This window comes from Staurois parvus, unplaced genomic scaffold (assembly GCF_062004578.1).
Source record: "Staurois parvus isolate SC_StPar_1 unplaced genomic scaffold, SC_StPar_1.0 ptg000232l, whole genome shotgun sequence".
NCBI lineage: Eukaryota > Metazoa > Chordata > Amphibia > Anura > Ranidae > Staurois > Staurois parvus.
In genome coordinates this window covers 6,926,206-6,947,807 of record NW_028318028.1, presented here as the reverse complement: position 1 = coordinate 6,947,807, position 21,602 = coordinate 6,926,206, and the positions used below count along the sequence as shown (strand labels likewise).

General features: G+C 42.2%; 1 protein-coding gene across 2 annotated transcripts in view; it reads right to left on the bottom strand.

The window, feature by feature from the left end:
* The window catches only part of VARS2 (valyl-tRNA synthetase 2, mitochondrial), a 79,210-nt gene that overhangs the window by 32,285 nt on the left and 25,323 nt on the right, over positions 1-21,602 (bottom strand). For both annotated transcript variants that reach the window (XM_089679851.1, XM_089679852.1), the window contains 10 exons: positions 18,561-18,680; positions 16,235-16,343; positions 16,052-16,140; positions 13,924-14,014; positions 12,843-12,970; positions 11,898-12,001; positions 6,936-7,017; positions 6,333-6,409; positions 4,433-4,508; positions 4,176-4,287 (listed from right to left, as the gene is read on the bottom strand). In XM_089679851.1, the coding sequence (XP_089535977.1) occupies positions 4,176-4,287; positions 4,433-4,508; positions 6,333-6,409; positions 6,936-7,017; positions 11,898-12,001; positions 12,843-12,970; positions 13,924-14,014; positions 16,052-16,140; positions 16,235-16,343; positions 18,561-18,680 (988 nt within the window). The remainder of the gene's footprint in view (positions 1-4,175; positions 4,288-4,432; positions 4,509-6,332; positions 6,410-6,935; positions 7,018-11,897; positions 12,002-12,842; positions 12,971-13,923; positions 14,015-16,051; positions 16,141-16,234; positions 16,344-18,560; positions 18,681-21,602) is intronic.

Here is a 21,602-nt window from a genome sequence, read left to right as displayed (position 1 = left end):
TCCTGCAGCCGCTGAATGCTGGCGGGAGGGAGAGGAGGAGAAGCCGGCTTTCAGCAGTTGCAGAGGGAAAATAGAGATCCTGTATATACTGCCCCTCCTGTCCAAGTGTAAAACAGAATGTGACAGGGAGGCTGCACGGGCACTCTGCAGCATGGGGCAGGGGTTTACCATTGTGACCCCTGACGCTACACCAGTGGTTGGAGGGAGCGTGGTAAAAACATGTCTCAACTATGGAGTTTTAATGCCCCCAAACCGCATATGTAAATGAGCCCTTACTGTCTTGTGCCTCCCTATAAGGCTGCTTTCACACTGATGTGCTGTAGTTTACCCACACCACCAATGCAGCGCAGTGCACCTGCGGCTTTCCTGCGCTTTGCCTTAGACTTGTATTATATCTTGCAGGTGTGGTGCCCTTTCTGAAAGTGCTCCCAAACTCTTGCATTTAGGAGTTTTGGTGCGCTTTCAGAAAGTGTGCCAAACCTGCAGGATTCAGTGAATTTCCCTGGTTTGAGGTCAAGGGCCACAACAGAGGGCTCCGAGGGCCATAGGTTGAGCACCCCCCTGCTCTAATCCTTCACACGCCAATGTCAATGCAGGACCACCAGTCCTGCACTGTGAGGATACCAATGCCTTACTACCTATAACCCGGAGCAGTCATTTTAAATTTTTTTTTAACATGGAAGAAGTCTTGAAATACAGTAACTTCTGGGTCTCCAAGAACCCCTGGTAATAATCACTTAGTGATCACTGGTAGGAATGCCCCATACATTGGTGGTCATTGGGAAGAATCCCCCCTTACAGCTGGCTAAAAAGATCACTGTTGTCAATGGATACTCATCTAAGGGGTAGATGTTGCTCATTGCTCGAGGAATCCCTGTCAACCTCTAGAGGAACCCAAGGTTTGCACAGAACCCTGGTTGGGAAAGACTGTTCTGAAACATCAGATTGCTGAGATTGTTGGCTGCCAGGAGAGTGAGTGTAAGGTAAAGTAATTTAAGGTTTCCCTAGACCAGCCTTTCTCAATATCTTTACCCCACAGGAATGCTTGTAATATTTGTCATGTCTCATAGAGTTCCTGATAAAACTAATTCATTGGGGCAAAGTGGATAGATGCCCCTTAAATTGGTGGTCAGTGGGAACAATCCCCCCTTATAGATGGTTAAAAAGATCACAGTTTTCAGGAGTTGCTCATTTGAGAGGTAGAAGTTGCTCAAAGCTCAAGGAACCCCTAGAAACCTCTAGAGCAGTGGTTCTCAACCTGTGAGTCGTGACCCCTTTGGGGGTTGAACGACCCTTTCACAGGGGTCCCCTAAGACCATCAGAAAACACATATTTCCGATGTGTAAAGAGCAGCTACTGTGTAGAAAGCAGCTACTCTGTTAAAAGCAGCAGTATTGGAGGTTAAACAACACTCATGAATTATAATTACTGGGTAAATAATTTTATGGTTGGGGGTCACCACAACATGAGGAACTGTATTAAAGGGTCACGGCATTAGGAAGGTTGAGAACCACTGCTCTAGAGGAACCCTGGTTGAGAAAGACTGACCTGGAGTATCAGATGGCTGAGAATGTTAGCTGCTAGGAGAGTAAAGGTAAGGTAAGTCATTTTAAGGTTTCCCTAGACCATCCTTTCTCAATCTTTTTACCCCAGAGGAATACTTGTAATAATGTTCAGGTCTCAGGGAGTCCCTGATAAAACTAATTCATTGGGGGTCAGTAGATAAATGCCCCTTACAGTGGTGCTTAGAATGCTACCCTTACAGACAGCTAAAAAGATTTTTGGTGCCATGCAGCTGGTTCTGCCAAGTGGCACTGGCCCCGAAACTATGCAGGTACCACTAAATAGAGGGATCATTACCCATAGCTCCAGGAATCCTTGCTCCTAGCAACTTATTAGGGAACCCTGGTTGAGAATGGCTGCCCTAGACAAAAACAAGCATTTAACCCTTGCAGTGCAGGGGAAGCCCCACTGCAAGGTCAGTTTTACAATTCCCAGGAATTCAGCTTCAGATCTGATCCATCCTGCAAAGTAAATAAAACATTGGAGGAGGAATAGGGACATCTTGTGGCTTTATACACATGCAACAGGTGGCAGTAGAAAAACCACCAGGCAAAGGCAGTTGAACTAACAAGCAATTACTTTCTATGTTTTATTTTATTTTATTCTGAAGAGAAGACGTGATCTGACTGAATATCTGCAAGATAATGCAAGTATAGTAATTACTAGTATAGTCACATGGTAACAGTCTGTGTGTATATAACCATGAACTGTCTGCTAGGCTCCCGAAGACATAATCACCCAGTCTCTGAAAATCTGGCTTTAAAAGTGAAGCCAGCATGTTGACAAGTGAGGGCGAACTGCTGAAAGAGGAACAAGAGCACTTCCAGTGCTGCACAATAATAGCCACCAGCATCTGGGTTATAGCAAAAATACGGAACGCAATATCCAGCAGGACACTGAAGACACAGAAACAGTCCAGATATGCTGAACTCCAGCACCTAAAAAAGACAAAATACCAATGTATAGACAAAAAAACAAAAACAAAAAAAAACCCCAGTGTGGTAACGTTATGCTAATGCTGCAACAGTAAAATGTTAGAACCTGAATATGTGGTGGTCTCAGTGGTCACATGATCAGAAACCAGTCCCACTGACTCCCAAACATTAGTACGGACTAGTTGCTGCCTTTGACAGCTTCATTACTGTGCTGGGAGCATACAGTGAGTCAGTGCTCTCTCAGCACAGAAAGCTCTTCCATCCATGGGCACAAATATGCCAGCGCATAGGAGTTAAAGCCCACCCTGTTTGTTGCTGCACATATGTGTTACATGGGCAACAAGAGGTTAAAGTGAATTTCCACTTGGCAGACAAAATTGAGCAATCCCTACTATATGATTGTTATGTGTTCCTATTTATACTGCTGACCTATAAATAATTAAAAATATATATATTTTTTTACTTTACTTGCTGGTTCTTGTGACCAAGATTTTACATAGGACAGGTAATTTAGATTATTCAGGATAGCTTCAAATGTGCAATTAAGGGAAAGACTATGGGACAGTTTGTTTGTTTTTTTTAATTTAAGTGCAATACAACCCAAGCTTCGAGCTCTTTAACCCTTTTGTGAGGACAGTGTGCACTTCTAACTTACAACTGATAATAAAGATCTGCCAGCACAGTACAGACAGGGTTATTTATGGTAAACATAACTCCTCAGCACCCTCCTAACATTGTTAAGAAAGGGAAAAGCTAGGCAGGATTTTTATCATTAAGTTATACCATGTGAATGAGAACATGCAACAAATATAAAGTGGATGTTATCCCAATTTCTCTGCAAAAGTGGAATTACACTTAAAGTTGTATTGCTTCCGTTGTGTGACATACCTGGTGTTCCTGCCCGTCCTTCTGCTTTCCTTGTAAAAACTGACCATAATAAGCAGAAGAGCACACCGTGGTCAGTTTTTTAGAGGAGCGTGCATTCCTCCAATGACTCTCTTTCTGCTCACATGCCACTGCCCCCCCCCCCCCCCCCCGCACAGCCATTCACTGCTGTTTCTCCTCCCCAGCTCTCTATGATCCATGTGAAGCTGAGAACAGAGGGTATGTGATCACATTTCTAAAAGGGGAAAAAAAGATGTTTATAATGTTTTTTTTATATCTATACACAAATGTTTTCTCCTTGATTTCTATTTTAGGATCCATGAACACTGAGCTTACAAAACCCCAGTTCCCTTGGCAGAAAAAAATGCTCACAAAGCATTTTTGGACAGGAGTTTAGGGACATTCAGTGTTTCTTTTCTGCCAGAAAACGCAAAACCACAAACCAGAAGGGCTTTTTTTCTGCCTCTAAGTGCTGAGCTCAAAATATGCCCCCACTTTGACAGCTAGCAGGGCAACCTTTTCCCCCCTCGTTATCTGTCAAATTGTAAAAAAAACATGGCAGTGCTGGGCTTTGCCAGCCCGGCCTAGTCACTCATTCACTGTGTTCTGTGAATGAGAAACTACAAGTCCCAGCAGCCCTAGTGGCTGTCGGCTTGTAGAACTCAATAAACTACCATGGTTGTTTACATATACTATAAGGGAGCAAAGATACTACACAGATTAGTTAATGCTGAATGGACAAGCATCCATAAAATTGTAGATGTGTTTAGTGACAGCAAACTCTCTCCTAACCTCTTTTCACGCTGAGCTCACTCTCCGCCTTTCCCAAGGCCTTAGCGGCTTTTTTTCGAGCTTCCTCCTCAGTATGAGCAGGTACCCAGAAACCTTCATTCTCACTAGTGATCTAAAAAGGGAAAAAAGAGGACATGTTAAAGGGTCAAATTCTGAGACCGTGTCAGTGGCTATTCCATAGGGTACCGTCAAGTGCAACTCACTGGGAAAATAAGACAGTTCAAACTCAATTTGCCTTCATTTTGAAATGCATTTACCTGCATCTCTGGAAGAGTCACAAGATAAGCAGGAATCTGATGTCCCCACCATAGCTGCCGGGACACACACCAGTCACTTAAAAAAGGGAAACAAATGAACAATCACTTTTCAAAGTTTATCTAAACTATAAAAAAGGAACAAATTACAGTTTACCAAACCTCGAACGTGGCGCTAACATTGGCTGTCATTTTTTCAGGCTTTTTTCCTTTATTTTCACCTATTGATACTTTCAATAACACACTTCTGTCCTAGGATGACAACACTTATTTACTGTACTGTAGCTATGGAGGAGCAGTGTTGTCAGCCTAAAGTCATACATACAGTATGTTAGAACTACAGAACAATTTCTGCTCTCCTCCTCTCCATAACATATGGTTCACTATATTCCTGGCAGATCAACAGGTTTTTCTGTGCTTACAGTGTTTTAAAAAGATGACAAAAATGGGAAAATGTGCATGTTTTGGAGAGATGTACTGATTGGTTTGCCCAGATATATACTTTAAGCGAAAGTCCACCCCATCTCATTTACCAGGTTAAGTCCTGGCAGATACCTGCTTTAGACTTCCAAAAGGCATTTGACTCTATTTCCTGGCCTTACTTGCGGTATCTGCTGCCTTAATGGGGTTTTGGCCCCCATTTTTGCACCTGGACCCTTTCCTTGTACTCCTCCCCCCACACGCACATGTGAAATATTCAGGTTTTCATTTTGTGTGCTTTCCCATTAGATGCAGAACTTGGCAGGGATTTGATTACTCCAAGACCATTTACATCCCATGTTTTGCTATTGTAAAATGCAATAAAAATGTATTGAATGATAAACAAAAGGCACTATCTTACAATTGCAATAGTAGAGCTAGTGGTAGACAATGATCAATTGAGAACCAACACAAACGGTTGTCAGTTCCTTTAGCTCCTCCCATCATCTTACAGAGCAGACACCACAACTACCAGTTTAAATACAGCTTTACGCTTATGTATTGCAATCAAGTAAACTCAAAATGCTTTGATAGGTGGAAGTCAGTCTCGAGGAGTGGGTGTCCACACGTAATGCTGAACCTCCATAATTGCAAGAACTAAAATCCAATAAATGGAAGGGGTGGGCCAGGGACAAGTCCGGCTGAGGAGCAAGGTGCTAGATAATGCTGGATGTCCTCCAGCAAGGAAATCAGTTGGGCTCACAGTGTGCAGTGAAAGCAGAGTAAGGTCAACTCCAGGGGTAAGTATAAAGCGTTTTATTTTTTTAATTGATATGGTGATAGATCATGACATAAAAGCCAAACGTGAAGCGCAACTGGATTTTTTGCAGCAGACAGCACAAAATTTAAGGTGGTTGTAAAGGCAGAAGGTTTTTTACCTTAATGCATTCTCTGAACCAGATCTTGACCCAGCGCTGTGCCTGAGAGGAGAGGGGCTGCTCTCTCTCTCCCTCCCTTCTCACTGGACTGAGTGAGAGCAGTGGGAGCTAATGGCACGGTTTGTGTCAATACATGCACTGCACACAGTTTGACTAGGATTTGGTCCCGCATAAGTGCTCCCATTACAAGGGGCTTGCTATGGGGGTACTTAGAAGGCAGGAGGAGCCAAAATCGCCTGCAGGGGACCTCAGAAGCGGAGGATCAGAGCTGCTCTGTTCAAAACAATTACACAGAGCAGGTAAGTATAATATGTTTGTTATTTTAAAAAATAAAAAAGGAACCTTCTGAATCACTTTAACCTAAGTACAGCAGCAAAAGTTTGTATTTATTTATTTAACTGTGCTGGGCTATTTATCTTTAATAAATGGTGGAAACCGAGTTCTGCTTTAAGAATGAGAAATCCAATGCAAGAAAAATGAGCCTTCCCAACAGAGAAGTGTTCGTAAAACTGTGTGAAAACATGTGAAACACACTCAATTTCCACCTGATATTTGAAAGCCAATTCCTCCAGTTCTTCTGGTGATAAGAAGGAATGATTTGTAACTGTCCTGAGTCAACAGCCTGGAAAAAATAAAGAGCAGACAGAACACGTGAGAAGCAACATACACAGAGAGTCACACAGTACAAGCTTGCAATTTAAAGTAATTGTAAAGTCTAGAATTTATGTTTTTTATAACAAATATGTTATACTTACCTGCAATGGTTTTGCACAGAGTAGCCTTCTGGGCTCCCCAGCTTCCAGGCTGCTCTTCTTTATGTGGCACAAATCTGGGCTTGTGCCTGAGCCACACAGCCTGTGTCCATAGACACACAGTGCAGCTCGGCCCCGCCCCTTCCTCACAACATTTTTATTGACAGCAGCAGGAGCCAATGGTTCCTGCTGCTGTATCTGAGCCAATGAGTAGGGAGAGAGCTGAGAGAGCAGAGAGAGCCTCCGCTCTCATGCATATAGCTAGCTTGAGATCGGGCTCAGGTATGTATTTAGGGGACTGCAGAATGCAGTAAGTTAAAATAACCTTCTGCTCTGACAACCGCTTTAAGGTAAAAAAAACCACAGAGCCATTAGAACCACTTTAACCCAACTTACCTTTATGGCCCTTTGTGCCATCTTCTCACAGTTTACAAACCACTGGTTCTTCAATAAATGCTCAATCACATCACCGGAACGGCTACCAAAACACAGGAAAAGAAAGGTAGAGATAGAAAGATAAACCATCAGGCAGATATAAAAAATGCCAACTGAAAGATTTATATAGGTATGACCTAACCTCAAACCTTCCTTTAAAATCATTTTCAGGCTTTTTTTTTCTTATTTGTCCTGTAGCAAGAAACAGCTTTTAAAACATCTTGTGATATCATCAACAGGCTTGTAAAAGTTTGCATGGGTATACATTCCCAGAACTACATCTCCCAAAAGCTCTTTGCATACACAGTGTGTGGGCAGATTCTTGGGATTCAAAGCAGCAGCATTGCTTTTCTGTAAAGAAATAAAAGGGGTTGATTTACTAAAGGCAAATAGACTGTGTGCTTTGCAGTTGCTCCAGAGCTTAATAAAGGAGTTCTGCTGACTTCCATCATCCAATCATGTGCAAGCAAAAATGCTGTTATTTTCCTCACATGTAATTGGGTATTCTTTGTAAAATGAAAACTTACCACATTTACTAAGCTCTGGAGCAACTGTACTTGCAGAGTGCACAATCTATAATGTATGTGAAGAAGGACAGAGAGGGGTGGTCACATGATCGGGCAGTCTGTCCTGTACATAGACGAACACACAGAGCCATGCAGAAAGGAGTTAAAGTGATTCTAAAGGCTGAAGGTTTTTTACCTTCAAGTATTCTATGCATGAAGGCAAAACCCCTCTGTGTGCAGTGGCTCCTGCAGCCCCACCCCCAATCCTTACCTGAGCCCCCTCCGATCCAGTGATGTTTGACAACCTCTGCTGTCTGGGGACTCTTCCTCCTCATTGGCTGAGACAGCAGCAGGAGCTCTTTGGCTCCCCCTGCTGTCAATCACAGCCAGTAAGCCAATGGGGAAAGAGTAGGGAGCAGGGCTGAGCCGTGACTCTATGTGTCTTATGGACTCAGAGCAGCGGCTTGGGGCTGAGCACGCAGCGGTGCCCCCAAGGTGAGCAGCTTTCCCTGGGGGCACTGCTTGAGGGGGAGGAAGCCAGCAGAGACCTGAAAAGAAAAGGAACAGGGCTGCTCTGTGCAAAACCACTGCACAGATCAGGTAAGTATGGACATGTTTGTTATTTTTAAGAAAAAAAGAAAAAACAAAGCTTTTGTGTCCCTTTAATATAAAAACCTACTTGTACAATCACACAGAAAATAATATTCATTACTTAATATTGTAAATAGGGATCAATTAGCAGAATGATGGTGTTTTTACACTCTGGGGCCTATCCATGCATGCGCACAAACACACACGAACAGGTCATATGACCTACAAAGGCATTAAGCACATTATATTATTTTGGAGTTTTATGCTTCTGTGTGTCTGAAGTTCCATTTGAGTAACAGAAAGTTCATTAAATGACAGTAAACAAATTTGTCCAAAGTCACTGCATTCTCCAACTCTCATGCCCATTTGCTGATGTATGAGTATACTGTTAAGGAACTCCCATTCATCAAGGATTACAGGGAGGCGCAGGAGATGTGGCCATAGCTGATGGGCAAGCTCAGCACTGACTACAGGTGCTCTGTGTGTCCGCTTGGCGTTCTGTAGTCAGAATGTTGGCGTGAATGATGGCAATGCTATCACATCAATCAGCATTGCATTCATTCTCAGGAAGAGGCAGGTGGTGGCAGGATCAACAAGAATATCCACGCATGTATCACCCACCTAGTAAAAAGCTTGCTGTTGTACAAGTAAAACTAAACAAAGAGGAATTTTTAAGGCAATTCAGTTTTTGTGTTTACAAACTTGTTTATGCACAAAGCAAACTACGAACTCCATAGCTGAATCTGCACACTGCAAAATTTGCTGTGACTGTTTATGGGGAAAGGCTCGACTTTTGTAACTTTTTACATGATCGGATTCTAAGTTGGTTCATGTGCAGACAGACCACCCATTATAGGAGGTTCTGGATTGGAAGTGTAGTAACCAAAAATGTGTCAGCATTCTTTTTAGGCTAATTGTACACTGACACAGGTGAGAATTTTCAAGCTACAGGATTGCTAAAAAGGCAGGAAGAACCCTTATCTGCCTTCAATGTGCCGCTCACTCGTAGGCTTTGGCACAGAGGCATCACTGCCTTGCTGCTGAAAACTCTTCAAAGTGTACGTTGACAGCAAGAAAGTAATACCTTGCTTGTCCGGGGGCAAGAGAGAGCCACATGCAAAGAGGTGAGTGTTCCACTGCCCACATGCGTTTTTCAAGGCGATCCTGCCACTGGAAAGTTCTCACCAGCAATAAGATCGCCAATCTGTCCCTAGTGTGAAGTTAGTCTAATGCCTAGTACAGGGCTTAAAATTTCAAGTCCTGAGCTACTAGCCAGGCCTTAGAGTTACTCGCCACCAACAAACACACACAAACAGAGACACCTGTACACACACACAGACATGTACATACACACACACAAACATGTACACACACGCACAGAGACACATGTACACACACAGGCACGTACAGACACGCATACACACAGATACATGTACATACACAGAAATACACACGCACAGACACGTACATACACACAGACAAATGTACATACATACACAGACACATGTACACACACACAGACACATGTACATGCACACACAGACACATATACACACACACATGTACATACACGCAGACACGTACAGATACACACATGTACATACACACAGACACATGTACAATTGTACATGCATACACAGACACACACAAATGTACATGTACACGTACACACACACCCCCATAAAAAGTTGCAGTACTTCGTTGTTTACTCACAGATCCGGGTACTGCACTCTAGGGGGAGGCAGAGAGCACAGCACACACTCCTTGCTTTGCTTTCACTGCGCTCAGCTATTGAGCAATCTGACGGCTCCCAGTGCCAATGACAGATCTGGCCTGAGCTCCGAGCCTGCTCAGCAAGACGGCCCTGGGGGACACACTTGCCCCCACCATAATTTCCGCTTGCCATTGGCAAGCAGACATTTCAAGCCCTTGCCTAGTACACACTATGATAAAATGGAACGAACAATTGAGTGATTTTCCATGAAGGTGCATATCATGATGTAGCCGACATCATGATTAACTTGTACAATAAATAAAGAAAAAATCCTCTTGCGCTGCCAAAGCTAATATGATAAATTAAGAGAAGCTGCAAACACCAAATTGCGTTCCCACAACACTAAAAAATAAAAGAATAAATAGATAAATAGCGCTGCGCTACTCACTAAACCTAACCATAAAGCAAAAAGTAAACACCTGATTCACAGACTATCACTGGGTTGAGGGCTCAGCTGGGTGTTTATTATTCAACATTCTCTTTTTATTTTATTTTGTATGCTTTGTTATATCATTATTTTTGCCTTGATATATATCACTCAGATTGTCTATTTGCACGTGTTGAAGCTTCACTTATTGATTTGTTCATATTTGGTATTCTCTAGCAGTCTAGTCTGTTTGGATATTTTCATTCACTTGTGTTTGGCTATTCTCTAGGTATGCACTTATATCACCTTAGTTAGGGGCTCTGTCAGATGTTTACTTTTTGCTTTATGGTTAGGTTTAGCGAGTAAAACACATGAAAAAACACTCAACAGGTGATCAAGTAGCGCATAAATCAAATCTTATATGTGAAAATAATATTAAAAAATTATAAAAATGAATGAATAAAATAAAATAAAGTGTATAGTCCCCAAAAAAGTCCAAATAATATTATATATTATATACACATTTTATTCATTCATTTTTATAATTTTTTATATTTTTATCACATATAAGATTTATGCGCTACTTGATCACTTGTTGAGTGTTTTTTCATGTGTTTTATTAATTAATTTTTAAAGTGGCATTTTGTTTTTGTGTTTATACACAGTCATTATTTGTTTATTAGTGGTATTTATCACTTTTCACACATTTTAGCACAGTTTTTTTTACCGTTTATTATTATTCATCCCTTTAGGTTTAGTGAGCAGCACAGCACTATTTATCTATTCATTAACTTATACAAAACTTCTCGACCGACAAAGGCAAACATAGCTACGTAGAACAGGAAGTGTAGGGTTGTTTTTTGCTTCCGAGCATATGTGTTTTTTTACTATTTGATTATTTCTGTACGATTACTGTACACATTGAGTGAAAATACGACGTCGTGTTTGCGTACAATAAAAAATTTCTAACTTGCACCTTCAGTTTTTGTCGTCCGAACAGTCGGAATCAGCTGTTGAAAGCACTATACTAACGATCAAATAATTAACCGATTGTTCCTTGTACAGACATGTTCATACAATTTTCTCGTGTATATGGGCCTTAAGACAGCTGTCCCCACTAGAAGGTTTACCCTTACCTGTTGTTCTGGTAACAACCAGGGGCGGACTGACAACTCATGGGGACCCCGGGCAATAGGGGATTATGGGGCCCCTGTGTCCTTGCCCAAACTCAAAAAAGCCTATGAAAAAGGTACCAGGGGCATCTCATGGGGCCCCCTACTGACCCCGGGCCCTCGAGCAGTGCCCGAGTTTCCAAATGGTCAGTCCGCCCCTGGTAACAACATTAGCAGTTTGGAATTGCCATCACTTTCTGCATCAGTGATAATGTTCACAGGACAAAAAAGGAGTTGATTCTACCTACTGAGAACACAGACACCTACAATATAAGAACTTGACAGGGGTTCCAACCCTTTTTTTCCATCTACCCAATACTAAAAAAACAAAAAAAACAAAAACAAATGTGTCTATACTTACACTGTAACTCTGTACTTGAAATGTAATATCATTACTAGACACCCTACATTGTATTTTACTATATAAAATGAAATAATGCCATTAGTACCACAGGGTGAAATGTGTTCTTCTACACTAGCCCCAGAAGAGGAGTAGATTAGGGACACTCCTACCTGCAGACAGGAAGAACCATGGAGTGTTCGCTCTCCCCTCTATATAGCTTCTTTTCTTTTAGTGCAGCCACAATCTTCTCTCGAGCATCAAATCTTTTCACCCCCTGACAGACAAAACATATTGATGATGATGCAAGATGTAATGTAAACCTGGCCACACAAGTTACAGTTTGAATGTACAATCTCCCTTAGACTTGCTAATCAGCATGTATACTGTATATGTAGAATGTAGCAATAGAATAGATCAGTGGTCTCCAAATTGCAGTCCTCTGCTTGCTTTTATCCAGCCCTTGGGGCACTAATTTTCCCACTATTCCCACTAATACAAGACACTCTTCTACTAACACCACAAATGGGGCAAAATTCCATCTACTGACACCACAAATGGGGCACTATTCCTCCCCCTAATATCAAATATGGGGCATTATTCCTCCCTCTAGTATAAAAAATGGGGCACTATTCCTCCCTCTGATATCAAAGATGGGTCACTATTCCTCCCCCTAATATCAAAGATGATGGCACTATTCCTCCCCCTAATATCTAAGATGATGGCACTATTCCTCCCCCTAATATCTAAGATGGGGCACTATTCCGCCCCCTAATATCTAAGATGATGGCACTATTCCTCCCCCTAATATCAAAGATGAGGCATTATTCCTCCTCCAATATCAATGATGGGACACCGTTTACTCCCACTGATGGCAGGACAATTTCTACCCCCACTGGCCACAGTCCAGCCCCCCTAAAGTCTGAAGGACAGTAAACAGGCACTTTGTTTAGAAAGTTTGGAAACCCCTGAAATAGATCATACTACATACAGTAGTTATTTTTAGATCTAAAGAAGATTATACAATCAGACAGCCTCATGTGTGGCTTAGGGCAACAAACAGAACACAGAAACGACAACAGTAGCTTGCAACCTAAAATTATCACAAAATCTTTAACCTGGATCCAGTCTCCGCTGGCTTGTGTCATAGTCCCATCTTCCCCGATCACAGAAACGAAGGGCAATGCAAGATCCTTGGCTATCTCAAAATCCACCTGGCTGTGGGCAGGGGTGACCTTTACAGCTCCTGAAATACACATCAAAAGATACATCTGTGCTGTTCATAAGCAAACAGCTGCATACAATGTTTCTTTTCCCTAGTCCTGACAGCTACACAAAGGAGATAAAGAGCAGGAGTGTGAAACTACTGACATACAAATTCAGTGTGACAGACCCAACCAGGACAGGGGCTTTTGGAGGGGACGGCAGGCTAGCCTCTTGCCTACTGACCATGCACCCTGGCACCCGTGGGGGCTCTATTCTTAGGGAGGGGAGTGCCTAGGGGGACCTTTGGAGTAGTTTTACTTCAGATTCAAGTCCATCTCTCTCTGAAACACGCAGACTCTGAGAACTGGAGGACCAGGATACAGATTTGGGGTCTCTGTGCACAAAAAAGCATTGACTGCTTCAACCCTACTCCTAAACTCAGAGCAGAGGTTAATATAATCAGTTCACAACAACTTGATGCTGAAATCTCTTGCTGTAATCTGTTTATTAAGGTGTTATGTGTTTGCTGTGTCTTTGTCCCATTGGTAATTGAGTCACCTATTGTTTCTGTCTCTTGGCTAGTCCTCCTGGAGGTTCGTACATGCTGGGATTAGTCTTGTGTCAACATTACTTAACCAGTGTGGGATGTTTATCCCAATGTGTAACATTTGTTTGTATTGTTCATGTGGGGACTGCCCCTATTTTTGAAGTGTATAAAAACCTGTATTTCTGTTTAATAAAGGGTTCCAGTTGCACCTAAGCTAAGGTTGGCTAGTTCTTGGGTGCAATGCCCAGCTATATTACCTTGGTCCTGTGTCCCAGCAGCAAGGATGCAGTTCGCTGACGGAAGCACCCATGCGGGGTACCAGATGGTCCATCACATTCAGGATTGGGATAAACGGATTCTAACCAGAGAACAGTTGACTACAATGCATAGTGCTTAGTGGAGGTCACTTATTACTAATGACAAAAACCAGGTGACATGATACTGACCTGTGCCAAACTCGGGCTTGACCAGGTTGTGGGTGACAACAGGAATTAAACGTCCATTGAAAGGATGAAAGAGATTCTTTCCATGGAATTTCTGTGAAGATGATTAATAAAGCTAAAAAATGTAACAAAGACTGTTGATACAACTTATCATACAAAGCGTGTTTTACTGCATAGAGACCCTAGGGATCTGTGGAGGATGTTACACAGATATAAGAGGTAAATAATTACCAATAACATAAAAACTCCCCTAGTAATCAGTGCGTCACTGCGGCTCTGGACCTAGTGAAACCCAAAGCTCCAAAGCAGGAACATATGAGCAACACAATCCATTCTTTTACCCCCCTATATACTGTGCTCGCTAAGAAACACATCTAAAAGTTTTTATAATTATTTAAACTCTCCTGTACCACCACCAACTGGGGAGGGGAATTCCACGTCCCTAATACTCTCAGAGTAAAGATCCCCTTAAGCAGTTTAAAGTGGTATTGAACCCAAAAGAAAACATTATACTGCAGCATATCAATTCTTAGAAGTGGTGGCTGCATTTGTTATGTTTTTTTTAGGCTTTCTTTCCTTTATCTTCCCCTTGTGATCTGTCCAGTAAGTCTGTTGTTTAACAAAACAAGCTATTTTACAGATTTATCAGTTACAGAGACTAACCATTTACCACTGACAGGGGTGTTTACAGTGATCAGCTTTTATTTATCTAAAACCTTTATCCCCCAAAGAAAACAAAAAACTGTTTGTTGTAACAGCTTATAAAGTATTAGTCCTGGTTCACACCAGTGCAACTTGTCATATGACTTGAAAGTTCAAATTTGAAAGACAAGTCGCATCCCATTAGCAGCAATGGAACCGTTCAAATCGATGAGACTCAAGTTGCAGCTACTTTGAAAAAGGTTCCTGCGCTATTTTTGTGCATTGCAACTTGCATTGACCGCTGTTAAATGAAATCACACAAAGAGTGTCAGTAAGCCACAACGAAGTCCCACTGAATAGTCAGCTTTGAAGTTGCACAAAGTAGCATGATATCAAAGCTGCACTGGTGTGAACCAGGACTTAGCTGGTGCCTTAGCTGGAGCTCAGTTTCAATGTGTTAGTGTATCTAAATCTGCTAATGCATTTAACTACTTGAGCTCCCTTCATGGCCAGGCCATTTTTTGTTAATAAGAACTGCATTACTTTAAGTGGTAATTGCACAGTCATGCAACGCTGTATCCAAATTAAATTTATATAATTTTTTCACACAAATACAGCTCTCTTTTGGTGGTATTTGGTGGATTTTTGTATTATGTAAATAAAAAAAAACATCAAAAATTTTTTAAAATATGTATTTTTTTTTACTTTCTGCTATAAACACATCCAATAAAAAAAAAACCCACAATAAGTTTATATTAATTGGTTTGTGTGAAAGTTATACAGCAGTATCTACAATCTATGGTATACTGGAATTTTTATTTATTTTTTTTTACTAGTAATGGCAATGATCAGCGACTTACAGTGAGACTGATGGGCTGGTGCAATGGGCAATTTGAAACTGACAGTGAGGTCAACGGTGACACAGTGATCAGTAAAAATACTATACACTGTCCCTGTAGTAATGACACTGGTTGGGAAGGGGTTAACACCTTGGGGTGTTGATTTGTGTAATATGTGCTGCTTTTTACTAAAAATCCCTCTGTGCAGAGCTCTGTGGTGTTTGCCAACACAGGGCTATGGGCTGTGATTGGATAGAGCCAATCAGCAGGTCTGGCCATGCAGCCACCACATCTAATGATTGGTAAGCTGCAATTTATTACATTTTTGGCTTCGGTTTTATACCGCTTTAAGAATGAACCGTTGCTTGTCCAACTTCATTGTGTGACCATGTGTCTCCTTTACAGCCCTAAGATTATAGAGTTTTCTCCGCACGATATAGTCCCCGTTTAAAAATTTGTATATTGCGCTCATATCCTCTCTTAAGCACCTCTTCGAGTGAATATTTGTTTCAGTGTTTTTCAGGAGTATTCAAAGAAAAGGTATATTATTCACGATATTTCTTATGCAAAATTAACATTTCTAAATGTTCCCTACAATAAACTTTTTGAGTACAGATCCACATTAACTGAATATAAGGCAAGAAGCTGACCTGGTATCTTTTGTCATTGGGATTGACAGCTACAGCAGTGTCACCCAGCATGGTTTCCGGACGTGTGGTGGCCACTGTGATTTCATCTTCTAGAAAGAGCATGTGAATGGAAAAGTAAGAGGAGGTGTAATAGCAAGTAAATAATTTAACAAAAGGCAGTAAAACTTGTTAAAAAAATCTTACCTCCACCTTCTGTGGGATAAGCAAACCTGAACAGAAGCCCAAAAGGAACTTTCTTCTCATATCCAGGCACAGTAAGGTAAGTTTTACTGGTCAGCTGTCTGTTCTCCACCTGTGACCAGAGAACATAGAGTATGATGAATGCTGTACAACACAACTGAGAAATCTTCTACTCAATAGCGAGGTGCTGTACCAAGTAATCAAGAGGCAAGAAGCTGATTCTACAAGATCATACTTAGTGGCTTTATACCTAAACCACGGGTGCTCAACCCATGGAGCCCTCTGATGTGGCCAGCAACCTCAATCCAGGAAAGCACATATCCAGGGTCAGCAACCCATCAATCACGATTTGGACTTGCCAACCCCTCATTCCAGAACATCAGAGTGTATGGAGAGGAAGTAGGGGGCCACGGAGGGAGCAGGAGCCATATAAACCATTGCTTCCTCTATAGTGCCGGCTACTGTCCCAGGCAGAGTGATACCAAGTGCACTTCTTCTGGGACCTGTCTAGCAGCCTGGAGAGCGATACTGTCAGGGAAGGCTTGGCCACAGTGCAGGTGAAGTTCCGCGGCGCACAAATATGATCATGCGCAGAGTCCTTACGAGCCAAACAGATGTGCAAGTACTTGGACATCGGCACGCACACACGCACTCGCACATGCGGGCGCGCGCCTTTCACTAATGCTGGCGCCAAAAGGGCTATTTAAACTGGCTGCAGTAGTTGTCCCATTGCCGTATGGTCTTTTACCTGCTCGTGTTCCCTGATTTCTGTGATTGTCTCCTGATACCGAACCAGCCTGTTCCTGATCTCTGCTTGATTGCTTCCTGCCCTGACCTCTGGCTTGTCTTGGATTATTCTTCTGTCTCCTCTCCTGTCTGATTGATCTTCCATTGCTGACCTGGCCTGTGACCTGACTACTCTTCCTCCTGCCGCTGTAAGCCTGATCTGCCTGACCGATACCGAACCCGGCTCGTCTGACCCTGCATCCTTAGCACGCTGCGCTCAAGTATCCATCCATCCCGCACGGCTACGTCAGAACCCTGCTCCCTGCCTACAACTCATCAGCTCACCTGCTATTACTGGACTGATCACAGGCACCCATACCCCACCGTGCCCCTGTGACCACTGTCTCACCATCAGCAGTCCTTGAGCCAGAGTTGTATGGGAAGCCTGCCTCTTCACGTCAGGCTCACTATCCAGGTACGTGACAGATACCAGCAGAAGTTGGAAGAAGAAGGTTAGTGTATTAAACAACAAATACACTGAGCTTTTGCAATGGGCATAATAGCACCTATAAAATGGTTAACAACTATTAGGATGCCTTCACACTGATCCACAAGTGCAGTGCAGTGAACCTGTAGCTTTCCTTGTGGTTAGCTGCACTGAGCCATATAATTCTATTATATCCTGTGGGTTTGCGTTTCCTGAAAGCGCAGCAAAACTCCTGAATGCAGGAGTTTTGGTGTGTTTTCAGAAAGTGCATGGCACCCACAAGTTATAATAGAAGTCTATGGCTCAGTGCAGCTAACCAGCAGGAAAGCCGCAGGTGCTCTGTGCTGCACCCATGGTGTGGATCAACCACAGTGCATCAGTGTGAAAGCAGCCTTTGAAGGAGCTGGGGGCAGTAAGGGCTCGTTTACGTTTGCGGTTTGGGGGGCAGTAAAGCCCTATAGTTGACTTTTTTTTTTTAGCCATACACCCCTAACCACTGGTGTACTGTCAGGGGTCATAATCACAACTGCGCCCCATGCACCAGGGGGCCCATGCGGCCTCCCTGTCACACTTACAGTTGGACAGAAGGGGTGGTATATACAGGAACCAATCTTCTCCATTTTCCACCTGCAATCGCTTAAAGCCAGCTTCTCTTCCTCCTGCCAGCATTTAGTGGCTGCAGGAGGAAAATGTTCATTATGCTATTCAAAATTAAAAAAAAAAGTGTGAAAAGACGAAAAGGAGAAGGAAAAGAAAAGGCAAGAAATTAAAGGAGAGGGAAAGAAAGAAGCAAGGACAGAAACAAGAAATATAGAGGAGGAGCTAAAAAGATAAAAAATAAATAGGGAGAGAGTGTGTGCAAGGAGCAAGAAAAGAAAGAGGAGAGAGGAAGAAAAGCAATGTAAGAGAAGGAAAATTAAGGAGAGAAAGAGAGAGAGAGAAAAAAAAGAAAAAGGAGCAAACAAGACAAAAAAACAGGAGACAACGTAAAAAAAAAAAAAAAGCTAGAGGATTTGATAAACAGAAGGAAGAATGCAAAAATAAAAAACGGAGAGAACAGATGTTTGCAGCATTTTACAGAAGCTAAAGCAAGTTTCAGATTTCTAATAATCTCACCTCAATGTCAGAAATAGCTGAGCGCAAGGCACAGGACCAATTAACAAGGCGACGTCGACGAGAGACTAAACCATCCTCATAGAGGTGAATAAACGCTTCAGACACCGCCCAGGAGAAACCCTAAACACGGGAAAGAAAAATCACAAACAGAACAAATATGAAGCAGTTCAAGTGTTACATTCCATTGAAATTCAGCCTCTATTCCTTGTTGGGGTCTTCCCTCTATTATTGTTCACTTTAGGCCCAATCTTATTTTAGGACTGAATTAGTCATATGATATAAACACTAACAAGACTTAAGTGACGAATAATCACTGGGTAATACTATATCTTATTTTTAGCAAGAAGCAAAGCGTTGCTCAGAGATATTGTGTAATGCCATTCAAAACTATTTTCTTGCAGCACACGTGACTGACTGCCTAGAGGGATGCTGATTTAACAGCCAGGTTTTAGCAACCATGGGTACACAGGCTTAACGTGAATCCTTTACATCCCAGAAAATGACAACAGAAAATCTAAAATGACTAAACACGATGATGATGTCAGATGGTGACAAAACGCATAGGATAGGACCTGTGACGTCATCATGCCAGACACTGCGGCCATTTAGTGGGTTATCAAATGCACATTTCCATGTTCTTATATAAGTGTGGTAGGCAGCTTGGTTGGATCACTGTGGTGCTGTGTGGATCCTTTAATGACACTGGAGACGGTGCTGGAATTTCCTCTTTGGAGTTGGATCATCATTATATATGAACTCTATAGTGTTTATGTGGACAATATGGTCTATTGTTTTTAGCACTGTAGTTTGATATAAAATACATCACCAATGATCTCCATCTACTAATAAATGAATCAGACTTTATTTTAAAATGGTCTCATGTTTTTATTATTTAAAGAAAAATCCTAGCAACAACTGAATAGATAAAAATTAGCTATTCTGTTCAGTCAGTCTAGTGATTCACCCACTCCTGCCACCACTGTTTACTAAAGCTGTTTATACACTTACTGAATTTCATCCAGTTCAGCAGGAATAGCAAAATTTTGATTTATGTATACCCCTCTCTGTTCAACACAAGCTGATCATCTGACCAGCTTCTGTTGAATGGCCCTGCTGGAAAACCAGCATTCCATCAGTCTGACTAAGGAAGGGAAGAGGAGATCCCCAATGTCAAACTGTCAGAATACAATAGTGCAGCAGGAGTGATTTTGCACACACATTGTTTGCAAGGATTCAGGAATATGCAAGTCTTTTTTTTTTTTTCCAACCCATTGGTTGGACAAAAAAAAAAACTCCCAGTGTATACCCAGCTTAACACAACCTTGCAATTTTGGAAAGCCATAGATTATGCAAATTTCTTTCCTGCAACTACGGGTTGCAGGAAAGAAAATTATCTAATTTCGCCATCAACACAACCGGGGAGGGGGGGGTGCAGGGAGCTGTTCCTGACAAGAGAACGCAATGATTACTGCTAGCAGATATAGTCGCTGTAAATAATCACATGATAAAAATCAGACATGCTGGTTATATCCATGTCGATCGATGAATCACTTGGGTACAATCAGCCCGGCCCAGGGGCGGTCTGACAGCTCATGGGGCCCCCGGGCAATAGGGGATCATGGGGCCCCTGTGTCCTTGCCCAAACTCAAAAAAGCCTATGAAAAAGGTACCAGGGGCATCTCATGGGGCCCCCTACTGACCCCGGGCCCTCGGGCCATGCCCGAGTTTCCAAATGGTCAGTCCACCCCTGGCCCGGCCATAGATGGATCGAATCTTGGCAGATCCTTTCTGAACCAAGCGAAAATGTATCCATCTACGGCCGGCTTTGCTCACCACTGAGGCAATGAATATGTAGCATCTAAACTGCTGTTGTGTGACAGAGGAAGCTGTAAAACTAAACTAAGAAATAATAATAAAAAAAGGGTGTCACCTTCCTACCTTCCAAGACATATAGTGTGGCAGAGGTGTGTAAATCACACAAGTAGCTGAATGAATTTTAAACATTTTTGGTAGGAAAAACAGTCCATGTGCATGTATTTTAAAATGTGTACTGAAATGTTAGCTAAGAGGTCTACTTAAAGGACTTGTTCACACCATCGTTCACACCATGTCCCTAGAGCTGTGCTAATCTGCATTGATCAACAAAAGGGTACATACAAAACAATTGTTTTCTATGTGCTCTGTGAACACAGTACACATGTGATGGTGTGCATTGCACAAAAATGTAGCATTTGTGCATTATTACATGTTAAATGTCAGTGCGCTGCAACATGGTGCATTACACTTCAGTGCATAAAGTTGAATGCAATGTCATTTTGTTACACTTTATCAAAGATTAAAGGGAAAAATGACTTTCACAGGGCACACCAGCATGCAAGCGTTATATAGCGCATAACATTCCTTATTTCCATGTTTTTGGATTCTGGTGTTATCTTTGAAGAGCTTAAAAGATGAGTTCACCTTTTGTAACATGTTACCCGTATTTAGGGTGGACCTGTTACTGTGCAGCAGCCGATCCCCCCCATACCCCCTGTTACAAAGCTGGAGGTTCCTCAACCGTTGTCACATTTTGAAACAGCAAGGCTGTGCAGGGTTCTGCCCACACAGCCGCATCATTCATTCACAGAGATCTGTGAATGAATGAACATCAAGTCCCATTTGCCATCACAGCAGACGACTTGTAGTTCATGAACTCCTCCTGTGCTTCAGTAACTGTCTGTCCGTACAGGAGGCAAAGGCAAACAGCTGTACTGAGTATCTGCTGGAGCCTGATCAGTGGATAGTGGGTGTAACGCTCATAGGTTGCAGTGTAAAAAAACATAAATGCACATTTTTTAACTGTAAAATCATGTGCATTTATTAATATTATTTTTTTTTTGTACAAGAGTTTAACTTACACTTTAAAACCTAATTTCAGACAACTAAAAAGGTATCCCGCACTACAAGGATTAATTACTCATTTATGTCTAGGGGAACAAAGAAGATTTATTTACCAGACACTCCACTCATCCCCGCAGCCTCTTCTCCCCCACGCTCTAGTGG